This window comes from Podarcis cretensis, assembly GCF_951804945.1.
Source record: "Podarcis cretensis genome assembly, chromosome: 10".
NCBI classification, from domain to species: domain Eukaryota; kingdom Metazoa; phylum Chordata; class Lepidosauria; order Squamata; family Lacertidae; genus Podarcis; species Podarcis cretensis.
Genome location: NC_137179.1, coordinates 40,183,188 through 40,207,936, shown reverse-complemented (window position 1 = coordinate 40,207,936; position 24,749 = coordinate 40,183,188). Strand labels below are relative to the sequence as shown.

The 24,749-nt window shown below is 40.9% G+C and overlaps 1 protein-coding gene across 1 annotated transcript; it reads right to left on the bottom strand.

Moving 5' to 3' along the window:
- Window positions 1–8,756: 8,756 nt before the first annotated feature.
- Window positions 8,757–22,016, bottom strand: TSPAN19 (tetraspanin 19). The gene is made up of 9 exons (XM_079991861.1): window positions 21,908–22,016; window positions 20,766–20,854; window positions 20,595–20,667; window positions 17,984–18,114; window positions 15,671–15,745; window positions 12,606–12,716; window positions 11,961–12,104; window positions 10,236–10,319; window positions 8,757–9,106 (listed from the first exon to the last, which is right to left on the bottom strand). Exons 2-9 carry the CDS (start codon window positions 20,841–20,843, stop codon window positions 9,035–9,037), a joined length of 768 nt encoding a protein of 255 aa, XP_079847987.1. The 5' UTR covers window positions 20,844–20,854; window positions 21,908–22,016; the 3' UTR covers window positions 8,757–9,034.
- Window positions 22,017–24,749: the final 2,733 nt, after the last annotated feature.

Here is a 24,749-nt window from a genome sequence, read left to right as displayed (position 1 = left end):
GCTGTGTGTAGAGCTTTTTATCTACATAAAAAGAAAAAGAAAAGTAACAACATCCAACAAAATTTCCTAAAAGTTGCATGAAAACAAAACACAACAGTATAACACAAATAAAACTGAGCATTGTAAAATAGAATTCCACCATTGCAAGGAGGCTTGCTTTCGTAGATGGACAATGTTGGGTGCAACCTGTGATTTCTTTTACTTTAATATCATTATTATTTTACTATTGTGTTATTATTTTACTAGATTCAGGTAGGTAGCCATATTGGTCTGACACAGTCAATATATATATAAAAAATTAAAATAAAAAATTGTCCAGTAGCACCTTAGAGACCAACTAAGTTTGTTCTTGGTATAAGCTTTTGTGTGCATGCACACTTCTTCATATTCACTGAAACAGAAATCAATATTTTACTATTTGTTGTAAGCCTCTCAGAGAGAAAAAAAAAATCCAAAAAAATAGTGAATGATATATAGATAGGTTTATAAGTGCATTTTGACAACCTGGTATCAGTTCCAGAGCAAATGACGTAGATTTAGTTCAGAATTTCATCAGGAAGTTATACTTCACATGAAGTTATGCCTGACAGTTATTCCATCATAAGTGAGTCCAGAGACAAATGGCTGAGAAAGAAATCTCCAAGTGAAAGAGATCAAGATGTGGTTAAATAAAAGTCATAGTCATATGGGTAATAAATCCACAGGAGAAACATAATAAACATTTCAGGTCAGAACTTGCCAATTCATAATCCATGTGTGCAAATGGTAAGTCAGTTTTAAGGGTTTGACGGTGGTGAAAACTGCTTGAATATGGGCAAATGTACTTCCCAATCCTTATTAAAATTTCTCATTAAAATCTCTCACCATGCCACCCAACATTTGACTTAGGAAACACCATAGAGGAGCACTTGAACCAATTTTAGAAGGATGTGCAACTGAAATGTCTTTGTTCTGGAGGGTTATGGAGAAATCAACTAGGAAAACTGCAGAAACTAATGGGCCAAATACCCCAAAACATTTTTGTGTGATGATTCATCCTGATGAATGTGGGCAACTTTGGTGTGGAGTTGAATTGTAAGAATTAGGGTGGTCAGACCTTTAAATTTGAAGTGTTCTTTTTCTTCCTTTTTACAACAACAACAACAACAACGTTGCTGCTGTTTTGACCAGCAGCTTAGTTGTGGTCCTAGGGCATAATCCCTCAAGAGAATGATCAGTGCTGGATTTACATATAAGCTAAACAAGCTATAACTCAGGGTCTCACTCTCTTGGGCCCCCCCCCAAAAAAAATAAAGAAAAAAACCCTGGATGTACATTTCCAAAATATAAGATAAAAAACAAATAAAATAAAACCTACACACAACAACAGTATTTTGTATTGTGTTGTGTTGGCTCCTATGATGTAAGTAATGGGCCCCACCTGCTTAATAGCATATATTCAACACAAAAAACAGCAACAGTAGCTTCAGTAGCTTAGGACCTCATCAGAGAGCCAGCGTGGTGTAGTGGTTAAGAGTGGTAGACTCGTAATCTGGTAAACCAGGTTCGCATCTCTGCTCCTCCACATGCAGCTGCTAGGTGACCTTGGGCTAGAATCATAGAATCATAGAGTTGGAAGAGACCACAAGGGCCATCGAGTCCAACCCCCTGCCAAGCAGGAAACTTCTCTGAAGTCTCTCAGCCCCACTCACCTCACAGAGTGTTTGTTTGTGTTTGTGTTTGTTGTGTTTGTTGTGGGGGAGGAAGGGAAAGAAGAATGTTAGCCACTTTGAGACTCCTTCGGGTAGTGATAAAGGGGGATATCAAATCCAAACTCTTCTTCTTCAAACCTAAATCCGGCCCTGGGAATGATGCTACATAGTGGGAGAAATGTTGACTGTCCTCTATTGGCCAATACAGGGATTATTTTTGCCCCACTACCCCCAGCAGAAATTCATCTGAAATCTTCAATTTTGACATTCAGGTGTCTCTTGAAGACTTTTTTTTTATGCATGCCAGCCTATGAAGCTATTTGAAGCTTCTTCTTCTTTGACTAACCAGTCATTTCTGTTATAGTTTTGTACAGTTTTAAACCAATTAATCACAACACATCCAACCTTTGCTGGCAGGAATGCACTTTACCTGACTCTCTGGTAAACAAGTGGTGTGTTTTCCCCCCTTTTGGGAAAAAAAGTGTTTCAAACAATTACAGTGGTACCTCGGGTTACATACGCTTCAGGTTACATACACTTCAAGTTACAGACTCCGCTAACCCAGAAATAGTGCTTCAGGTTAAGAACGTTGCTTCAGGATGAGAACAGAATTGTGCTCTGGCGGCGTGGCGGCAGCAGGAGGCCCCATTAGTTAAAGTGGTCTTCTGGTTAATAACAGTTTCAGGTTAAGAACAGACCTCCGGAATGAATTAAGTACTTAACCCGAGGTACCACTGTAATCAAATGATGGGACAGTCACTAAAACCAAAAACAAAAAATAGCCCTACTCTCTTATTTTACTCCTCAGATTAAGAACATAACCTGTAAAGACTTCATCCTCCATTTATTAGTTGCAACTGGATTAGAGATTGCAAAAAAATGGAAAACTTCAAATGCAAATCTTTTTGAAGCCTGGATTTCCCAATTATGTGTTTATAGAGAAACATCATATTTATGGACAGATTAACCATTTCACAAAAGGAATATTGATCAGGGAAGGGGGAAGGCTCACACCTTCTATACAATCTGGTATCCTTTTTATTGACTTGGTTAAGACAACTGAACGTGATTTTCACTCTTCATCAAACATGATTTCAGCCTTCATCGACTCATAGGACCTTATGGAGAAGCACTTTCATTTGATTGCCTTTCTTGGAATGTCTGAAACCACAACCATCAGCTGCTATTATTCTTTATTTTCTGTACAACCATTAAACTCTGTTTTCCATGCATGGGTATGCTTTGCTACTTGAAATTAAAAATCAATTTTAAAAGGGTGGAAAGGAGGAAAAGAATATGAGGGCCAGAGAAAGAGATTCCCAGGCTATAATGACTCACATATTTCTCCATTATAAGATTTAGACAGACTTGAAACAAGTGACAGCATAATTAATCAGTCATGCCTGTTCACCTAATTAGTGAATACAAAGAAGGCCAAACACACAGAATATACACTTATTTTTGCATGGTTAATCTAGTTTTAAAAATTGGGAGGGTATCAAATGAAATCCTATTAGGATAAAATATCAGAGTGGTTGGCATCTAGACTCTTTCATAGAAAGCAATAACTGCCTCTTGTGTAGGTTTAAACCTTGAGAACTTTTAACTGGGTCACCAATTTTCATACAGCAGTGTGTATTTTGGATCCCTACTCTGCCAGATGTATTAAAAACTGAAGTACTAGCATAGTGTTTAGGATTAACAAAATCCTGCTACTCGCTGATGATCAAGATGCTGGGTGGAAATTAAATGAACCTCAATAGCTTCCAAACCAGGAAAATCAGCCTTGTTATATAATTTCTTCTGCCAATACTCACTGTCTGTAGATTTACAGTGTTAGATGGGATTGGAAGGATTATCTAGAAGTGGCAATATCTCATAGGTTTACATTTCAACATATATGCACAAATTTATTCTTATCCAACCCCTCTTGTCTTATTTATTTATCTACCTACCTACCTAATTTCCTGCTTATACATCAGAAGTTTCCTATCCATGCCCACACCTGGTAATACTGCAGCTTAGGTGCACTCAGTCAACCCACTGGGTCCCCTTCAATATATCTAGCAAGGAAATTCCACACCTCTATGCAGATTCATGCCTGCATTTCCATGCATCTCTCTGCCAATCAGACTGTTTTCATTGTCAATCTTGACAGTGATGAACACCTGCTGTGGGGCAGTGGGGAAAGGAGGCCCACATTCAGTCACTCCAAATCCTATGCATTTCATTCCATTTGCTCAACTACTGTGAAGTTTGTTCTAGTACTGATCTATTGTGTATATTACTTTGTTTGTACATGTCAATTCACCCACTCTCAGAAATCTCAGTGAGGATGGGGCCATGTGGAATCATGTCAGTGGGCGGGGGATGGGGGGACGGACAACATTCCTTTCTCTTTTGGGAAGGAAGTTCCAATAAACCAGATCCAATCTTTGATCAGGGGAATGGAGAATAAGAAATACGTTGCTTATGGGGCTGAAGAAGAAACTGATTGCCATAGCCTTCCCTTGTTCCACAAGAGGCTTTGCCAGTGAGGAGGGCTTCCAAGCATTATTTTTAGTGTCTCTCCTGAGATTTTCTCCTGTGTGTTTCTTCTCCTTCTTCTTGATCATTCTCCATCAATTAAGAAGAAGAGAAATGGCATTTGAAAATGATCAAAGGGAACATTTTGACGAACTTCTTATGGGTGTGGTGTGTGCGTGTGTTTTATTTACCTTACCTTTGAGGTGGCTGAGGGGTGTTTGTGGGTACCCTTCATTCCACAAATCAGCTCATCTGTGGTCTGCACTGCAGCCTTCCCAGATGTCCATGCTTCAATCAAAGCCCAGGGGAAGTTATCACTAGGTAACTCCTCACATTGAGATTTTTCAGATCACAGAGTGCAGGCAGCCAGGAAGGCTGCAAGTGCTGGGGAAAGATTTACTGGGAACAAAATGAAATACTGTACACATAATCCTCAGCCACCACACAACAATAAGGTGAGCTTAAAACCTCACACCCACAGAAGTTCTAAAGTAGCCTAGGAATTCACTAACAATTTTTTTAAAAAATTAAGCCTGTTTCTCCAAGGAAAAAAAACTTTCAAGAAACTGTAGGACAGATTTTGGCACAGCACTATTCAGCATAGCAGAAAGCAAACTCAATGTTAATGAGTCTCCACATAGGACCCCACCTTTAAAAGAGCAGGTGTAGTGTATCGTGACTTCTCAGGAAAGGTGTTCATGTATATATGTTGCCAGTGAAACCAGTTAGCCCAAAACACTTAAATATGCTCTTCTTTCACCTTCATTTTGAGACAAGAGTTTTATTCATTGGCCTGTTCTACTAGATAAAAATGGCTGATGGGGTTGTAACCATTTGGAGAAATCATCTATTTAGACAAATTATCCTTGGTGAGATATGCATATGACAACCCTCCTGGTTCAGAAGGTAGCTGAGGTTAGAAATGAATACATCTTGGTTTGTGTCTGTATCTTTCTCATTCTTTCCTGACTTAAGTTCAGCTTTCCAGACTTATGTTCAGCTTGCAACAATTTCACATCAGTTTGCTTTTAAAAATAAAAGATAAAAAAGTCCTCGTGAAATATACAAATTTTTGTATGCAATTTTGCCTAATGTACACATGTCGGCATACATTTCCCCCCTTTTCTGTTATTTTCCTAACATCATTTCCCCTAATTTATGAATCTTTAGGTGTACTCCCCCCTAATGCATTCATTTTTGTATACATTTGTTGCCCGGAGAATTGCATTGCAAAATTCAGAGAAGTGCAAATTTCAAAGGGTAGTTGCATTTTGGTTCACATGTGGTTTTGGGAAATGCGAATTCCCATTAGGTTCACATAGAAATGTGAATGGAACCAATTTTTCCCCCATTCTTAGCCTAGTGATAGAAAGTTATACTAGCCTATCTGGTTAGTCTTTTTTCAAAAAAAAATATATCAGTGTTACAGTTCACATATCATGATCACAGTAATACCCCCATCAGAAGTGATTAAAGTGCAACTGCTTAAAACCCAACCATCAGCATGTGGTGTCCACTCCAATTAGCAATAGCTGATGCTTCTGCCTTCCAGTGGAGAGAAATGAGTTTGTGTGTGGGTCTTTTGTTGAAACACCCAGACAAAAACCAGACAGCTTCAGCCAGCAGATCTATACAAAGATTAGACCCTCAGTAGTAAATCCAGTTTAGAAAGACCCAAGTTTGGATAGCATCTCTGTGTACATTACCAAGGTATTTTCCCGCAGTGCCTCTTTAGGTTTGTATTGTTAAGAGTAAACATGGGCTATCATCTGCCTGAGAAAAGCGGGACTTTGATGACTGATCAAATGGAACCAGCAGCTCTTGATGTTACTGGTGCCACATATCAATTGAGCTCTGTAATATTAAAATCAGCTCCTAAATGCACTAAAAGGGACACCATCAATTTCCTGTAAAAATTGTAATTTTCCTTTTTAAAAAGTTTATCATTATTCCTAAAACCCAGTCTCTTTGAGTTATGTTATTTTATCCTGAGTAGGTGATGATCAAGACTGGCCTAAAATAGGTATCTTTTTGAATCCGGTCTCCTAGTAAATATCAGAATTGATTGTTTCATTTTTATGCTTTGCACCAGGCAACTAGAAAGCAGTGTGGAATGAAACAACAACAACAACAACAACAACAACAACAACAACAACGGACACTCTCCACCCTTTTAGCAAACTCTACAGCATGACCATAGCCAGGGAAGACAAAAGCTGTATTGCAGCACCATTGGGAGGGCATCACATTGCCTATTCCTGAGTTACAAGCCCCATACTATTCGCCAACACATCAAAAAGAATGAATATGCAGTCAAGAGATCACTGTTTTAACATTGGGAATTACAATTAGGTCTTTAAAACTGTAAAAGCATGACAGGTGGAATTTGGAAAGGGGAAAAAACCTATTTCCTTCCATGTATATCAGCCTTGGCATCCACTGTGAAGCATGGAGAACTGTTTATATGTCTTCAGGATCTCATCTGCATAGACTATAATATTATAAAGAAGGGCTGGAGCTCAGTGGAGCATCTGCTTTGTATGCAGAAAGTCCTAGGTTCAATCCCTGGCATCTTCAGGTAGGGCTGGGAGATACCCCTGTCTGAAACCCTGGAAAGCCATTGCCAGCCAGTGTACTGACAGGCCAATGGCCTGATTCGGTATAAGACAGTTTCCTCTGTTCTTATGGTCTTTTCCATTTAGCAGCAAGAAAGGGAAAGGGGCTAATCTCTTTGAGACTGTCTGCTTCATCAGCAAAGTCTCTCTTCCTTATCAACACAATTACTTTGGACACTTTGAGGCCAAGCTGGAGATGGATCACCCCATTGTGCTTCCAACTTTTGCAGAGGCAGAGGGCAGCAACTGGGACAAAAACCTAAAGCTATTACTCTGAGCCATAACCTTAAAAGTGAAGCTGCGGATAATAATGGAAGATAAATACATGCTCTGTATGAAAATTGAAAGGCAAAATTCACATTGGGCGAACATTGTGGCAGTAGACCAAAAATGATGGGGGTGGGTGGTCTTCCTTAAGTAACTTATTACTTAGAACAAGTGGGTTGCATTTGTATTATTTTGAAGCAATTTGAATTGTTTCTCACGTTCAACCTTTTGAATTATGGCTTTTGATGGATAGCATCCCTCATTTTTGGATGGCAATACTAGGATCCATCACAGGAGGGAGAGAACGGGGCATTGGCATGTAAACGTTGTGGTAAGGAATGTGGTAAGCGTAGGTCAACAGAAAGTTTCAAAAAATATACCTTTCAGCCAGACTGCTGTAAAGCCTTGCTTTTATAGCTACCCAGAATGCTGTGGAGGAAACTGGAAAAAATTGTGAATTATCACTTAATTGGGCAAGTTTTCAGCTACTGATTTGTGATGTTATCTGATCCCCTGTGCAGCTATGGAATAGATACTGCAAAGCTGCTTAATTCTGCTGGGAATTGCAACAATACTTTCTGGCTTCTCGAATATGCTTCTGCTTGCTAAGATTCTGTACTCCAGTGCTGCTATATCAACTGAGAAACTGACTTTGTCTGCTCTGCCTAGTAGTGTTTGCACCTTGGTGGAACTCTCTGGTTCAAGATCATTCTTGACGGGTTGGGAGTTAATGGTGATAGGCACTATAGGCAAGCAGTCTCTTGCAAATCCCATCACTACATTATTCCCAAGAGACTGGGAAAGACCCCAAAACACTTGAATAGGGATGGGTTTTAACTCAGCGATGAGCATTTGAAGGCGCACTCATGTCTGTTGAGAAAGCAGACGCAGTGTCCTCAGTGTGGCTTAATTCCAGGTAAGGATGCCTAGGATTGTGGACTCAGCCTGAGAGCAGCCATTGCTGTACTTAATCTGCTTATTGCCATGCAGTTCAGTTTCTGAAAACTGCAGTGCTTACAACACAGGCATGCCTTCAGCTGTATGCATACCATGTCTGGCCAGATGAGGAAGTCAGCATTCTGACTGGGGATGAACTAAGAGAGATGCACTTCATGTTCACAGGGATACACAAATATTTACTTACTTACTAACTAACTAACTAACTAAGTAAGTAACTTATTTTCTATACTACCCTTCATCTGAGGTTCACAGGTAAGGTACCCCCTGCCCGTACGGGCCAGTCTTGACAGACTCTAGGGTTGTGCGCTCATCTCACTCTAGAGGCCGGGAGCCAGCACTGTCCGCAGACACTTCCGGGTCACGTGGCCAGCGTGACGAAGCTGCTCCGGCGAACCGGCACCAGCGCAGCACACGGAAACGCCGTTTACCTTCCCGCTATAAAGCGGTACCTATTTATCTACTTGCACTTAAGAGTGCTTTCGAACTGTTAGGTGGGCAGGAGCTGGGACCGGAAGACAGGAGCTCACCCCACCGCAGGGATTTGAACCACTGACCATGCGATCGGCAAGTCCTAGGCGCTGAGATTTTACCCACAGCGCCACCCGCGTTCCGTATGAGGTTCACAGGGCGATTTGCAATATAAAAACACAAAAATATGTACCATAGTAACAACAAAAATAACACACACCCCACACAGTTCAAAAGGCCATAGATTGTTTAATTAGCCAATAATTGCTACCTATTGCAGTTAGCTAAATTATTATAGTAAAACTAGAGAGAAAGAAATATTCGTTTTAAGTGTCAGACATGATGCAAACACAGATCCACCACAAACATTACTTCGTTTAATATGAAAGATCAATCATTTTACAAGACTGTAATTAATGTGTGGACACATGAAGCTGAAAACTGTGTAGTAGAGTACAAGGTGCTTAGTGCTAAATGCCAATGTGCAATGATGACGTAGGCCTTTTGCTAATTCCTGGGCAAAACCATATTCTTCCTCATTGTTCTGAAGAGCCAGCCTGCTGCTACGAACTGAAGCACCTAAAAAGGTAGCAAAAGTTGGAGAAAATGCCCATGGTATTATTAATATTTGTAATACATTCTGTAACAGCAGGTCCCAGGGCAGGTTACAACAATTGAAAAGTCAGAATTAAGAAGACACAAAAGAGATTACATTCACAGGAATAGGGTGGGTCCTGAAAACATACATCTCAGGTGTCAAAGGCCAGGTTAAAGAGGTGTGTATTCAGCATTTGCCAAAAGCTATATAGTGAAGGGATGTGGGTGGTGCTGTGGCTTAAACCACAGAGCCTAGGACTTGCTGATCAGAAGGTTGGCTGTTCGAATCCCTGTGACGGGGTGAGCTCCCGTTGCTCAGTCCCAGCTCCTGCCAACCTAGCAGTTCGAAAGCACATCAAAGTGCAAGTAGATTAATAGGTACCACTCCGGTGGGAAGGTAAACAGCGTTTCCGTGTGCTGCTCTGGTTTGCCAGAAGCAGCTTAGTCATGCTGGCCACATGACCCGGAAGCTGTACACTGGCTCCCTCGGCCAATAAAGCAAGATGAACGCCGCAACCCCAGAGTCGGCCACGACTGGACCTAATGGTCAGGGGTCCCTTTACCTTTACCTTATATAGTGAAGAAGCCAAATGTACTTCTGTGGGGAGTGAATTCCACAACTCAGGGCTGCCACAATGCCCAATGCTGAGGGTGGTGGAACTACCAAAAGAGGCCCCTCTGAGGTCTGTAGGGAAGGAGGCCATCTCTCAGATATTTGGGGCCTAAGTCATTTAAGACTTTAAATATTAGCATGAGCACCTTGATTTGGACCTGGAAACAAACTGGCAGTTAATGCAGTCATTGTATTTTGGACCAGCTGAAGTTTCTGGGTCATCTTTAAGCCCTATGTTGAGAACAAACCACTGAAGGTCTCTTCACATTCAGCTTGTTTTAGACTCAGTATGGAGTCCCAACTCTCTGTAATATGTACCTATTTCATACACATGACTGGAATTTTTGTCCACGTGTGGTGTAATACAATTTTGTACCCACATGTGAAAAATGAAATAAAATAGCCACCATCTATTGTGAAGGTAATGTGGGACACACACCTTACTTAAGTGTCCTGTAAAAAACAAGTCACTGTCATTTAACAAAAAAAAACACTTACGTCTACTGTTAGCAGTCCAGTATTGATTGAAAGTAATAGCCATGTATTTTCTTCATACCACGTCTTAATATCTTCTTCGCAACCCTGAGGGAAAAAGTGATATTTAAATGAACGTATAGACATACTTCTGAAGTCGAACGCCTTGTGAGTTGAACGTTTTGGCTCCCGAACACTGCAAACACAGAAATGTGCTTTCCATTTTGTGAACGTTCTTTGGAATCCGAACATCCGACACAGCTTCTGATTGGCTACAGGAGCTTCCTGCAACCAATCGGAAGCCGCGCCTTGGTTTCTGAACGTTTTGGAAGTCGAACGGACTTCCAGAATGGATTCCATTCAACTTCCGAGGTACGACTGTAACTGTTTATTTCTCAAGTTACACTCAATTATTATCTTTTACCTAAGATTCAACAATTTTTGGGGGGTGGGGGAAATGCCAAAGAGCAAATGTATTCCGTCACTTACTAGAGGAATGGAGAATGCTCATGTATAGGGTGAGAATGTGTGTATCCTGTATGTGGACTTCTCATAGGCATCTTTTAGGCTATCATAGGAAACAGGATGCTGGCTAGAATTAGGTAATCTGCTTTTTATTCTTGGTTAACAGTTTTCAAATATGAACCTTCCCAGATACAGAGCATGGATGGGAAAGCGTGTTCTCATTAATAGAGAGCCCGTGTTGCGGTGGGGTCTGGAAGGCCATCCCTCTGTTCCTGGGCTTTGGATGACCATCTGCAGTGATTGGTCAGTTGGGTTGTTGGGCAAATTTTGGTGTTGCCATTTAGGGGGTTGGACCAAAGGTTATAAAATGAAGTCACGCAGCTCTGACTAGGCACTTTTGCTGTGTGCATCGGATCACTCGCCCACTCTCCCTAATTTTAGGAATCTTGGTTGACCTTGCTAAGCCTGTCATGGGGTCGCCTGCTTTTGGGGCAGGGGCCTGATAGGAATTTTGTCCAATTGGCTGATTGGCTGGTACCATTTGGTTTTTGCCTATTGCATAGCAAATCGTCACAACTTGTAAGGTTGCGGTTAGGCATTGGTTAAAAAATTGGTTGGTGGAGGGGTAAGGATTGGCTGTGCCTGCCCCTCCAATGCTGCTGCAGAAAGGGAATTCCATTAAAGGAATCCAGGGGCTTACCATTCTTTCGTCCGTACCCCTGAAGGGGGCTTAGGGCCGCCCAAGCCCCAGGGAGCATGGGGGAGGGGGAGGGTCTGGTGCCCGTCTCCATGCTCTCCCCAATATTGTTTTCCCTTACTGGCTTTTGCTGGAATCTGGAAGTCAGTTCTGTCCCTAGGCGTGGGGACAGATAGTCCTAACCAATGCCTAAGCAACCACTCACATTTATGTATTTTAATAAATTTATGGCCAAAAGTATGCCAAAAACCTTAAACAAAAATTATGTGTGAAGTGTGAATCATTTGGGGGTGGATTGGAGGACCTCAACACACAAAACTCCAGCCAGGGGTCCCAGTTTGGCCAGGGGTTCCAATTTGGCCTGCCCTACACTTGACAGCATAAGACATCAGCTTTGGGCATGTACAGCTGCAGCTGTAAAGGAACAATCCATATTAATACAGAAGATTCCAAATACAGCCAGCCCCTGCTGCAAGTAGTGTTTGCTTTCATCAGAAGCAGCAGCTAGCATTCCAAGCACACATAAGAAATTTTTCAAATTCTACTGGGAGTACAGAAACATGCCTTACAATACATTGTACTCTTACCCTAGTATATGTTGCATTTTTCAGTGCATCACAAAACCACTTCTTCATGTTAGATGTTGTGCAAGAACATGGTACTTGATTTGCATGTTCTTTATTCTTATTCCATTTCCAGTCTGTGGAGTTGTATCGCCCACAACAGTGGAGCTGGAGAAGGAGAAAAGTCCTCAGTGTTATGAGTAAGTCATGTCAAGTTGCATGATAAAGTAGTAAAGTAAAATCAACAATGAAGCCCTGTTGTTAACACAGGAGTTTCTTCTTACTTCCCCAAGTGATGAGAAAATCAGAGCACTGCTATGGGGTTTAATTTCCTATAGATATGAGGAAGGAGAGGAAGAAACAGTGAAAGGTCATGCATGCACCAGAGACTTTGCACTTCCTGTGTAATCTATGTCTTTAAATTTTTTACAAACAGCTTATTGGAAGAAAGCAGCTTCCTATAAGCAGGCAGCATAATGGCTAATCTAACTTTAGAGTCCCAAAGAATTGCACCTCAGTAATGCTTCAGATTTCTTAGCCAGCTTCAGCTAAAAATTCCATTCAGTAACGTATGCTAAATGACCTTTGAAGGAAGCACTGCAGGATTTAGGCATTTCATCTGATACAGAAAACAATGTGCTTGTTTGGTCTTCTACCACTATGACTTACCATACTCTGAATATTATTCAAAATAGTCCACTGATGTTCCTTTGCAGATAGATGTTTATTACCATAGTTAGAAATAAGCTCATCCATCTGAACTCTCCACAAGTCATTGGCCTGTTTACAAATAGTGTTAATAATTCCATTAGTGTGTCATCATTTTTTCTTCACTTTTAAGAAAATTGCAGTCATCTGCTATGGTCAATCAGTGGCATTCTAAAACATTTAAAGTGGAGTCCATTGTTCATTACATACAGTTAAAAAGAGCCTGGGATGGAGCTAGACTGCCATTGATTTCAATGTTTCTAGCTCCTTAGAAGTATATCTTTCTGAACTAAGGCTCTGTTCAGAAGGATGAGCTGAGCAAGCAGCACTTCCAATGCAGTCCCCTTGATATCCTTTGCTCTTGACAAAAGGTGATCACACACTGAATACTGAGAGTGGAAGGGACGAAAAAAAAATCATCTTTCTTCCATAGGATAGGAAGTTCACCTGCTGTTTAGAGAATGAGTGCATAAGAGTGCATCTGCACAGGACTCCATTTTATCCCTCACTTATAGAGGAACAGTGTTGTATGGGAATATAGATCCATAATACCTATACTCCAAAGTGGGAGTGCCGCTGTGATCTATCTGCTTGGTCTCTTTGGTATGAGCTTCAGGCTGCAACACTTTCTGACTCAACGAAGGTAGGTTGAAAGTCAGTTTGCAGCCTCTCCAAGGAAAGTTCATCACATGGAAGCTCCTCAAGTGACAACACTGAGCCTACAAGATGCATGGACTCCTGCTGATGGAAAGCCAACTGCGCACAGCTCTCAGCACACAGAAGGAATATGTTTGTCACATGCCAGAACCACAAAAAAATTCAGGTGGTTTTCCGTTGTGGTCAAAGAGCTGAACCCTGCACAGTGATGCCAGTGCTCATGACTGGCTCATTAGAGACAGGAAGCAAATATACACAGAGCTCAAGCAGCCACCACTTGCCCTCATGATGGTATAAGTCAATGAATATCTAGACAAAGAAGTTTTTGTATGCAGACAGACTTTCAGTTCTACTCATGCTCATTGTATCCTACAGTTCTCAAGGGAAATAAAAATAAACATGAATCGAAGAGCGCAGCCCTGCATGCAGCTGTTCTAGAATGAGGGTTCCAGAGCTTTCACATTTTGGAAAACCCTCCCTCTGCTTTCATCTTGTTGTCTAATGTCTGTATATTTTTCACATCCCCTTTTTAGCCGCTAGTCTGCTTCCCCCAAGGGCAGGCTGTGTCTAGGCTGCCGACACCCTTCCTGCCAGCAAGGAGACTACTGAAAAGAAGAAAGCAAAAAAGGGTGGGGGGTTAAAATAAAGTGACCCAGTCTCAAAGTAGCCACCAGGCAAGGGAAACAGAATCAACAAAGTGCATGTGACTTGCATGTTGAAAGGCCAAAACTTGAGGACTGTTAAAATACCTATTTAAAAATAGAAACAGATGACACAGCTTTCTGTAAGCCACAGTTTGTGTATATACCCTAAGTGCATACACCATAACAGAAGGGCTAAGCTATTGCACATGTCAGTCTTTATATCTTAACAACAAGCATTCACAAGTGATAGGTACAATCCAGCTAGAGTCAAGCCCCTTTTGGGTTACTGTCCCATTAAAGAACTTTGCTCATGTTGCCAGCCTTCTCTGTGTGTACATTTGACAGCAAATGCTCAGTAAACTTTGGGTACCTCCTCCTCCACCTCCCTGATGTGGCCCAAAGGAAAGCAGAGCAATATGTTTGGCACCAGCATGGCTGCAGGAGTTGCCGGAAGAAGGTGTGCAAGGAACCATCCAACTGGCTTAGGGACTCCACTTCAGATTTGTGTAGGGTTTACTCCTTAGCCTTTTCTTCTCCTGAAGATATCCCAAAAGGCCATGGAGGTTTAGGATCAGAGTTTTCCTTCTCTTAGATGGGCTACCTTCCTAGGTTGGTGAGCCCCATCTGCATACCTTCCAATATTTCTCTAATGAAAACAGGGACGTTCCATTCCATAATGAAAATTTTTACTATTTATGCCCCACACATCTTGCTCCAGCCTCTCTGGGCAGCTTCCAACATATATATAAACATAATAAAACATTAAACATTTTTTAAAAAATCCCCATACAGGATTGCCTTCAGATGGCTTGGGGGTCGGATAGCTCCATACCCTCCAACATTTCTCCAGTGAAAACAGGAGAACGTCCTAAGGAATAGCGGGACATTCCAGAATCAAATCAGAAACTGAGACAATTTCTCTAAATCAGGGACGTCCCTGAAAAATAGAGACACTTGGAAGGTCTGCATCTGCCCCTCACTTCCCTCTACAGCACATGCAGAAACCACCATCTTGACCACTCTTAGTCAGAAGTGGAGCTAGCTGCTCTGGCACCCAGAGCAGCACACATGCTGTGCACCCGGGGGAAGGGCAAGCATCTCAGGGGGGCACCGCATGCGGCAATAGGCGAACGTCCTAGGGGCAATCCGCACAGCGATTTTGTCACCCCCCCTCATGGATTATACCTGGGTTGGACTGCCCCCACCGCAACCCCCTTCCTCCGCCACTGCTCTTAGTTGCATCCATTCAATCTGCTGGAGCCTGTCTTTGCATGCAGGAGAAACCACAAAATCACTAAGGATTTGAGGCCCATTGGCTATCCTCACTTGGTTCATCCAGTCAGTCAAAGCCATTCCTGGGGTGTGGCCACTGTCAAATGCTGACAGCTTCCAGGAGCCACAGGTGAGAGCTGAGTGTAGGGTGGACAAACTACCCAAAGGTGGACAAACTACCCCAAAAGCAGCATGGTGTGTCCCCCAATAGAGATACTATCTCTCCCATCATACCCCCATAGGTATATACATATACACGGTATAAATGGTGCAAATAAATAAATAAGCAATCTTTCTCTATGTTAAAGTTTCTTTTTCAGATACATGCATACTCTTGAGACAAGTAAATGATGTGGAATGCTTGGAATCCCTCTGCATGATCATGTGTAGGATGGTTCCAGGGCACTGTGCACTTGGCCACAATATACTTTTGGGTAAATAATAGGTACATACCATTTCCTTTCCTGTATATAGAACCCCAAGTATTGCCATTTGGATAACAAGGACAAGGACAAGAAGACCCATGTACTGAAAATAAAAATAGACGTATTACTAGGAAAGCGGCACAAAATGGCATTAATAAACTCTGTGTGATTAATGTAGAGAGGAATTTCAGTTACTAGAAATGTTGGTACCTGCAAGAAGAATTTATGTGTATTATAGGAATGAGTCATCATTGTAAAACATACTAGCTTTATAGCTGAGCACCAGCTGCTGAGTGATGAATTGCGCTATCATGTTAGGAATGTAGAAAGAATATAGGAAGCTGCCTTATGGTGAGTCAACCCCTTGGCCCATCTAGCTCAGAATTATCTACATCGACTGGTAGTGCATCTCCTGAGAACTTTCCCAGTTCAACATGGAGATGCTGGGAAATGGAGATGAAACTTTCCACATGCTCTACCACTAAGCTATCGCATTCCAATTGGAAATTCAGATTTCAAGATACCATATCCTGTGTACATGCTGAGGGATGCATTTTGCCTTTCCCCAAGCATGTATATATTTACAATGCAATGCAATGACTTCATTTGTCAATGAGTGTGTTCTGAACCCAAATCTTAGCCTGGCAGCAAAGAAAGAGAACCTTATTCTTGACTGAGTAAATGTTGTGTAGTGAAAAGCAAAGCAGTAGTATGAGCATCTCCATAAGATATCCTAGCACCTTGGTACATACATTCATTTCTTTACAGAGATTTTGTATAGTATTAAAAATGCTTCCACAAAGAAACAATCTTCCCTTCCAGCTAGAAATCTGGGCAGAGCCTTTGTTTTCTAACCAAGCTGTTTAAAGGTCTTGAATGAAGTTTACCTCCACTGAACACCCTTTTGGACACACATAGTTTCTTGTGTCATCGTTAGATATGTTGTTGTTTTGTAGAGTCCAAGGCATGACCAGATAAACTGAAACAATAAGTTGCTCTTTTGCAAAATGTTTGTAATACAACAATTGTTCAGTTGTTACTCATTTGTTGCACAGGTTCCAGGTGTTTTCTCTCACATCTGCTTCAGAGAAATCAAATTTCTCTAATGCTCAAATTACAATATTGTGTAGAAAATGTAATAAATTGAGGAAGTCATTGTGATTTAGAATGCTGTAACCTAGCTGCATGAATATTATGGACACCCACTGAATAGATCCCATTAAATCACAGATGACAAGCAATATAACTTTTTTGTTACCTTTAAAGGCTACATAGCAGAGACAGATTTAGGGGAGTGTTTTAGCAGTTCAGCTGCACTGGATGCTGAGCCTCAGGGGTGCCAGGGGATGCCTCAGCTATTATTTAGAATGGAGTAAAAGAAGCAGGGGGAGAATTTTGGCATCGCACAGGGCACCACTGAAATTTGAGACCCCAACGTTTGCCACTGTGCATAGCCCCTTACCAACACACTCATTTGCTGCAATACTCTTCAAAATCCCTCCTCTGGGTGAACCTGCCCACTTAGATAAGGAAAGAAGCAAGCGTAAGGGCCTTCTCTGTGGTGGCACCCCATTTTTGAAACTCTCTTCCTTTGAAGGCTCATTTGGCTTCTTTGTTACTCTCTTTTTTAATGCCAAAGACATTTTTTATCTTCTCCACGTTTTAAATATTTATTTAATTATTTGATTAGGATTCTGAATCACTTCTGATTTTACACACACACACACACACACACACACACACACACACACACAACATCCTAATCAACGGGGGGGGGGGGAAATCATATATACAAAAGATTAAAAACAGTTTCATAATGTAAAAATGATTTTAAATCCAAGATAGACTGGAATCAAAAGCTCCACTTAACAGACTTGATGAGATATTTGATGAGATTTTAGTACTGATCTTAGCATCTGACTTCCCTCCCAACAAGTCCAGAATTTACCTGGTGAAGAAGGGACTTGCATTGTAGATGAATATCTGACCAGTTCCAAGACAAATTCAGTGGGAGCTATTGCCAAAGTGAAATTGGCATGCAGCATCTCTAGACTTTGACCTGAGTCAGTTTTTGCTCCTTTTCTGTACATTACTCCTCTGCAGGCTAAGCACTCAACCTCTCTGTGCTGGAACACTTGAAATACAGTATTCTATTAAGGATATATCCCTGTGTACATGCAGTAAGATCCCATCAATTATTGTGCATTTTGTATCACTCTATCAACTTTGGGATGCAGAACAATCTCAAAGGTTAAACCACTTCGAGGATTGTTGTGGAGAAAGCTAAGTGTGTGTTGCAAGCAACAACTTTGTGCTAAGGATTTTCACAAGTTATACTTACCACAGCTACTAAACACCTGTTTCCTCGAATGCTTCCTAAGTATCCCAAGAGTCCAATAAAAACAATGATGGATCCAACAGCAAGCAGCATATGAGAAACAGAATCTGCCACTGAATGTTCACCTGTGGATACTAAAAAAATTGTAAAAATTTATTTTGTACTTTTAAATTCTTAATATGTGACACTTAAAACAAAATGTCTATAGCCATAAGTGAATATGTGAAATTGCTTATATGAGACTCTGAAACAGGGAAAATTGCTTACATAGACTGACCTGTGCAAGAACATCCTTTCCTGATACAGGGGTACCTCGGGTTAAGAACTTAATTCATTCTGGAGGTCTGTTCTTAACCTGAAACTGTTCTTAACCTGAGGTACCATTTTCGCTAATGGGGCCTCCCACTGCCACTGTGCTGCCAGAGCACAATTTCTGTTCTCATCCTGAAGCAAAGTTCTTAACCTGAGGTACTATTTCTGGGTTAGCGGAGTCTGTAACCTGAAGTGTCTGTAATCTGAGGTACCACTGTATTAGGTTATTCATTCTAGAGATATCTATCCTAGTTTGCTGTCTGTGAGAAAATAAATCTTACTTTCATGAATTCTTGGATATATATATTTTTAAAGCCTATACATGTTTACTAATAGTAGTCATACTTGTTGTTGTTGTTTAGTCGTTTAGTAGTGTCTGACTCTTCGTGACCCCATGGACCAGAGCATGCCAGGCACTCCTGTCTTCCACTGCCTCCCACAGTTTGGTCAAACTCATGTTAGTAGCTTCAAGAACACTGTCCAACCACTAGTAGTTACACCACTGAAACCCTAAACCTACCTGGAGGCAATTCTTGTATAGATGAGGGCAAACAAGCTGATCTTAACTCCAGGCAAGATAATGCTGTGGGTTGGGAGATTCCAGCTCAAGAAGGATTACTGCTATTTCTAGATAGTGCCCCCCCCAAAAAAAATTCAATGTCTGCAGTTTGGGGATGCTCTTGCATTGGTGCTGGTTGGGGAAGCCCAGGTAGCATCAATACCAGATATGTGTTTTTGCAGCTTTGGTTGGTATACCAACTGCAGCCACAGTGTTCCATTCTCTAATTGCATTCAGAGTAGTACTTTATGTAGGACTGCCTTTAAAGATGGTCCAAACTCCAACTAGTTCAAAATTCAACTGCCAAAGCCCTGAGAGGTAACTATTTCTCTGTGAAGCTGTCAACTCCACCCTGCTATTAGTTACATGATCACTTATCCCAAGATGAAAGAGAAATAAATCAAGACTATGTCATCTTGCCAGGCTTCGGAACTGAACTCTCAGTGACCCAATTCATTCTTTGAAGCTGGGAAAAACAAAACAAAAAAGCACCGAGGTTGGACAACTCAATGGTATTTATCCTATGATGATAACATAAATGTACCCTATACAGTGCAGCAGAGTAGTATGTCAGCAGCCAGTTCATATGATAAAAGTGTATTTGAAGTCATGACTCATTGCTACATCAAAACCATTATTTTTAAAGGGTTTGGAAACATTGATAAAGTAAGCAAAATTTTGGTCTCTAAAACAAGCCTAAACCGAATCTATTAAGATGGAGCCACGATAGGGAATCCGTTAGAGGACAACCATGATACCTACCCAAAAAAGCTGATTATACTGCATATTGTGTAATCGCAATTATCTAATTTTGTAAAAACAATGTTTATATTCCATCTTGCTATAGGGCAAAGTGCAATCAACCACCAGTTGTTGCAATTAACTTACAATATCACACCATCACTCTAAATTAGAAGCCAGGTGTAAAAGAGTGAAGTGCATTTTAGAAGTTATGAATTGTGGTAGAACACACACACACACAAATGAATGTGCCATCTGGGCATCTATTGCGTTGGGGATGTGCCATTCCAGTCCACTTGAGTTTGATACCTCTGCCCTACCCTGTGTATATTAGCTATAATATAACTAGCTATCAAATAGCCAGAGTTTGTCTTTGGCAGAACTCCCTACTATCAGCCCATTACTACTATTTATTATAGCCCATATAACTGTGTTCTAGATAATACTGACCCTGCAGTAAGAGTCAGTGTACACACTATTGCTGCTTTGTTTGGGGCACCATAAATAGCACTCTTCTCAATTGCTGCAGTGGCACTGAGAAAATTATCTGGTACTTGTGATGAGTTGAGCCAAATAGCTTGCAATATGAAGTGATATAAAACAGCCTCCACACAGTGGCTGTAACATGTGCACCAGTTTGAATGATGGTTTTTTCTTTTCAGAATGACTGAATTGATTTCTACCTAAATGCTGGAAAAGCAAACCATTCACAATGTTGGATGGTTGGTATATTGAAGCCAATGGGGCTAAGTTAGTATAAATCCAGGTATTACAGCTTTACAATTTTCTAGTTCAAGCCATCTGCTTTCTTTCAAGTTTGTATAATGAAGGGCATCATAACATGACAGCAAGACTGATATTTTTGATTCCTGGTTTTGTACAATAAATGTTCTATGGCAATGCTGCCATCTTGTGGGAAGTCAACATTTTAATGGTTAAATAGAATACAGTACGCTTTCCTTTAAAGGTTAGAGAAAGTTCTGGGCAGGTGCTTATACTTACGCAAAAGTCTGAAAAACCTGTTTCTGTCTAGCGATATCCAAAGACCAAAAGTCACAAGCAGAAGACCTAACACCTGAAAGCAATACATAATGGCAGTTTGTATCTGAATTATGCTACAGAACTTACAGTTAATGTTTAATTCCTGTCTAACAGTACATGAAAACTTCTTACCAAGAAAATTCCATTGAGGATGTTTAAGAAGTATTTTAGTATGAAGAGTTTTTCACTTCTTCTCATTTTGCTCTTCATTTAAATGGCACCTGGAAACAATGGTTGCACATTGTGATATTTATATAAAACTGAAATGCGTATTTCACATTAGTTTCAAATGTATATTGCCAGTAAAATGTATCCATGTTTTCTAACACAGAAAATATTTAAGGACATAAAGGCTTCTGCAGTCCACTTTTCTGTCTTTCTTACTGACAGGTCAAGCAGAATTAACAGATACACATTTCCCCTGTGTCACTCTCCCAACAAAGGCCATTATACAGTGTGATCAAAGCAGTTTCTGTGCCAGAACAAGACCTAAACCTCAACTGAAAATCTAGGCACAGGTCTAGGATTTCCAGAGTTTTTCCTTCTTCTACCACTTTCCCTGGGGAAATCCACATTTTACCACAAAATCAGAGCAAATGGCAACCAGGTTTTCTGGTTATTGCCCTTTGTTCCAAATTAGGAGTAAAATGTGGGTTTTCCCAGGGAAAGCATAGGGCAGGGGTGGGGTGGGGGGACTCTGCTTGGACACTGACCTAGAAATCCTGCACCTGTGCCTAGAAAGCATGTTCTAGGAGCAAATCAGTTCTAGGATTAACTCTTTGTGTAAGCTCTTGCAACATTATAGAGAGTTGGAAGAAAGGAGCAACTTGGTGTAAGATTGTATTTGGAATAGCAGATTCTTCCAGTGAGGATCTTAAGGATTTTATTTATTTAATGTTACATGCTGTTGGATTGTAAGTGGTTTACAAAATATATTTAAAAAAATCAAAATATCAAAAAACAAAACAAAAACCACCCAACAGGTATTTAAACTATTGAAAAGATTGAAATTCAACAGTAGCTAGAAATGGATAAAGCACACGTAATTTCTGCATGTCTGGATATGATTGGCTTAACAAAAATGTTTTAAGCAAATCAAACTGGGTGGATGCATGAATAATTGTGGGTTTAAAAAATTGTATCCTTTTGTATGACACCCAGAGAGCTTGTTCTATAAGACATCTGACAGATATTAGTAATAAGTAAAACAAATAGGAAACTTCTGGCACCACTTATCTCATAATACACACAGCACAATATTATTTTCCTCTCACCTCTAAGGAAGCAAACCCACAATATAGTTCTTCGCAGATACTCCAATTTTAATGTTAATTCCAAATTCCACTGTTTAGATTTGCCACACAGTATGCTGTGTTGATAAGGATTTACTTCCTTGTTACTGAGGTTACTATTTACATGTCTTTGTAAATGATGTTTAGTTTGTTTGACACTTCCATTACACTTAATTTGCTTTCAAGAACCATTCTCTTTCTTTCTCTCCTTTCTGCAATTTAAAAAACAACAACTTAGAGACGAGTTAAGGTGCTTACAAATCCAGTGATGTGCCCAAACCATAGAAATGGCAAGTTTAGTCACTTGGGCTTAATTTCTACCTCTCGTAAATATATAGAATCCAGAGTCTCCCATAGTGCACTCACTTATAACATACCTTGCACATGAAGCCCAACCTCAAAAAAACACACTAGTGAGACTGCTATATTAGGGGGAAAGGTAAGAAAACAATGTTTATTGGATTCAGTTCAGTTCTCATATACATAACTTCATACATATTTTCCAAGGCCTCTTAAGAAAGCTTTTAAAAAAATAAAATAAAAAATCAAAATGTTTTATTGTTGTACTCTCTGTAAATGTTATCCTAGTCTTCGGAATGTTTTGAAATTGATACTTTGCTGAAATATAATTTAGGGGGAAAACTTAATAACCCTTGGGTGATATTACTTAAGAAATATCATGAAGCAAGAGCATTCAGTAATGACACACTAGAATAACCTAATGAAAGGAACAAAAAGGCCTCCCACTCTTTGCCATTTGAACTCTTGGCCATGAAAATCACATGAAACCTCAGAATAAATTATTGCAATTTTATCGAAGTTAGCACTGTATTCACCTCTGTGTGAGTGATATTGCTTTGTCAGTGACGAAGCCTTCAGTGCCATTTTACGTAGTTTCTAATGAGGGCAGATGATTTTGCTCTCACATAATAATAATAATAATAATAATAATAATTTATTATTTTAACCCCGCCCATCTGGCTGGGTTTCCCCAGCCACTCTGGGCAGCTTCCAACAAGGATGAAAAATACACTAAAATGTCACATATTAAAAACTTCCTTGAACAGGGCTGCCTTCAGATGTCTTCTGAATGTCAGGTAGTTGTTTATTGCTTTGACATCTGATGGGAGGGCATTCCACAGGGTGGGCGCCACTACCGAGAAGGCCCTCTGCCTGGTTCCCTGTAACCTGACCTCTCGCGGTGAGGGAACCACCAGAAGGCCCTCGGAGCTGGACCTCAGTGTCCGGGCAGAACGATGGGGGAGGAGACGCTCCTTCAGGTATACTGGACCGAGGCCATTTAGGGCTTTAAAGGTCAGCACCAACACTTTGAATTGTGCTCGGAAACGTACATAGCCTATAAGGAGAATTTCTGAAGTGAGGAGACTTGGATTTTTCATAATTTAACACCCTTCCTGATTTGGCTCCCTTCCTAACTCACATAGGTACTCTCATGTGGCTGAGAGTACCACATGCTCCCAGAGGTGTCCCATGTCTAGAAACAGAGCTTTTAGCTAAAATTAGAGAAGTGCTTAGCATCATGATGTTTACATGCCTACTAAAATGTAGAATCACAGAATTGTAGAGTTGGAAGGGCCAAATGGCCGTGCAGGAATCCAATGCAGGAATCACAGCTACATTCTTCTGATATTTAGTTGGAATCTCCTTTATTGTTATTTGAAGCCATAGGTTCGGGTCCTACTCTCCGGAGCAGAAGAAAACAAGCTTGCTCAACCTTCCATGTTAGATATTTAAAGATGGCCATCGTAGCCCCTCTCCATCTCCCCTTATCCAGGCTAAACATACCTAACACCCTCAACTGTTCCTCATATGGCTTGGTTTCCAGACCCTTGAGGCAAACTAAGGCCCAGGAGCCAGATCTGGCACAATCGCCTTCTCAATGTGGCCCGCGGACGGTCTGGCAATCAGCATTTTTTACATGAGTAGAATATATCCTTTTATTTAAAATGCATCTCTGGGTTATTTGTGGGGCCTGCCTGGTGTTTTTACATGAGTAGAATGCAGTGGCGTAGCGTGGGGGGTGCAGGGGGGGCCGGCCGCACCGGGTGCAACTTCTGCGGTTAGGGCAAATCCACGGGTTAGGGGGCGCAAATCCACGGGTTAGGGGGCGCAAATTACTTGCCTTGCCCCGGGTGCTGACAACCCACGCTACGCCACTGGTAGAATGTGTGCTTTTATTTAAAATGCATGTTTGCATTATTTGTGGGGCATAGGAATTTGTTCATATTTTTTTCCCAAAATATAGTCCAGCCCCCCTACAAGGTCTGAGGGACAGTGGACTGGCGGCCCCCTGCTGAAAAAGTTTGCTGACCGCTGCCCTTGAGCATCTTGGTCACCATCCTCTGCCCATGTCCAGCTTTTCTGTTTTGGTTTGGGGCTTTCCCTGAGGTGTGACTGAGTCACTTGTAAAATATTCATTGTACGCCCGTTGAAAGGGTTTTGTTTTCAGACTTTGTGGGAAAGTTTTTTGTTTTGTGGTTGGAATCTGTAGAAATTGATTGCTTTTTCAGGACTTCAAAGTACACTTTTCGTATTTTGCTTCATTGTTACCTTTTTGTACCGCTTCTATGGGCTTCGGGCTGCAAATCTTTTACACATTTGTTAAAACAAATAAATAGGTTTCATAGCCCTGTATTGCACCACTGTTGCATGTTTGGAGGGAGGAGGTTCCTAAAGGACCAACGAGGCTGCCTAGCATTTTAATTTTTTTCCAGGAGCTGTGCCACGAAGAAAAACAAGCCAAAGCGATGAATAAAATCGTCCTTCTCCCTAGCTACAGGCCAGCGTCTTGCATTTCCACGCA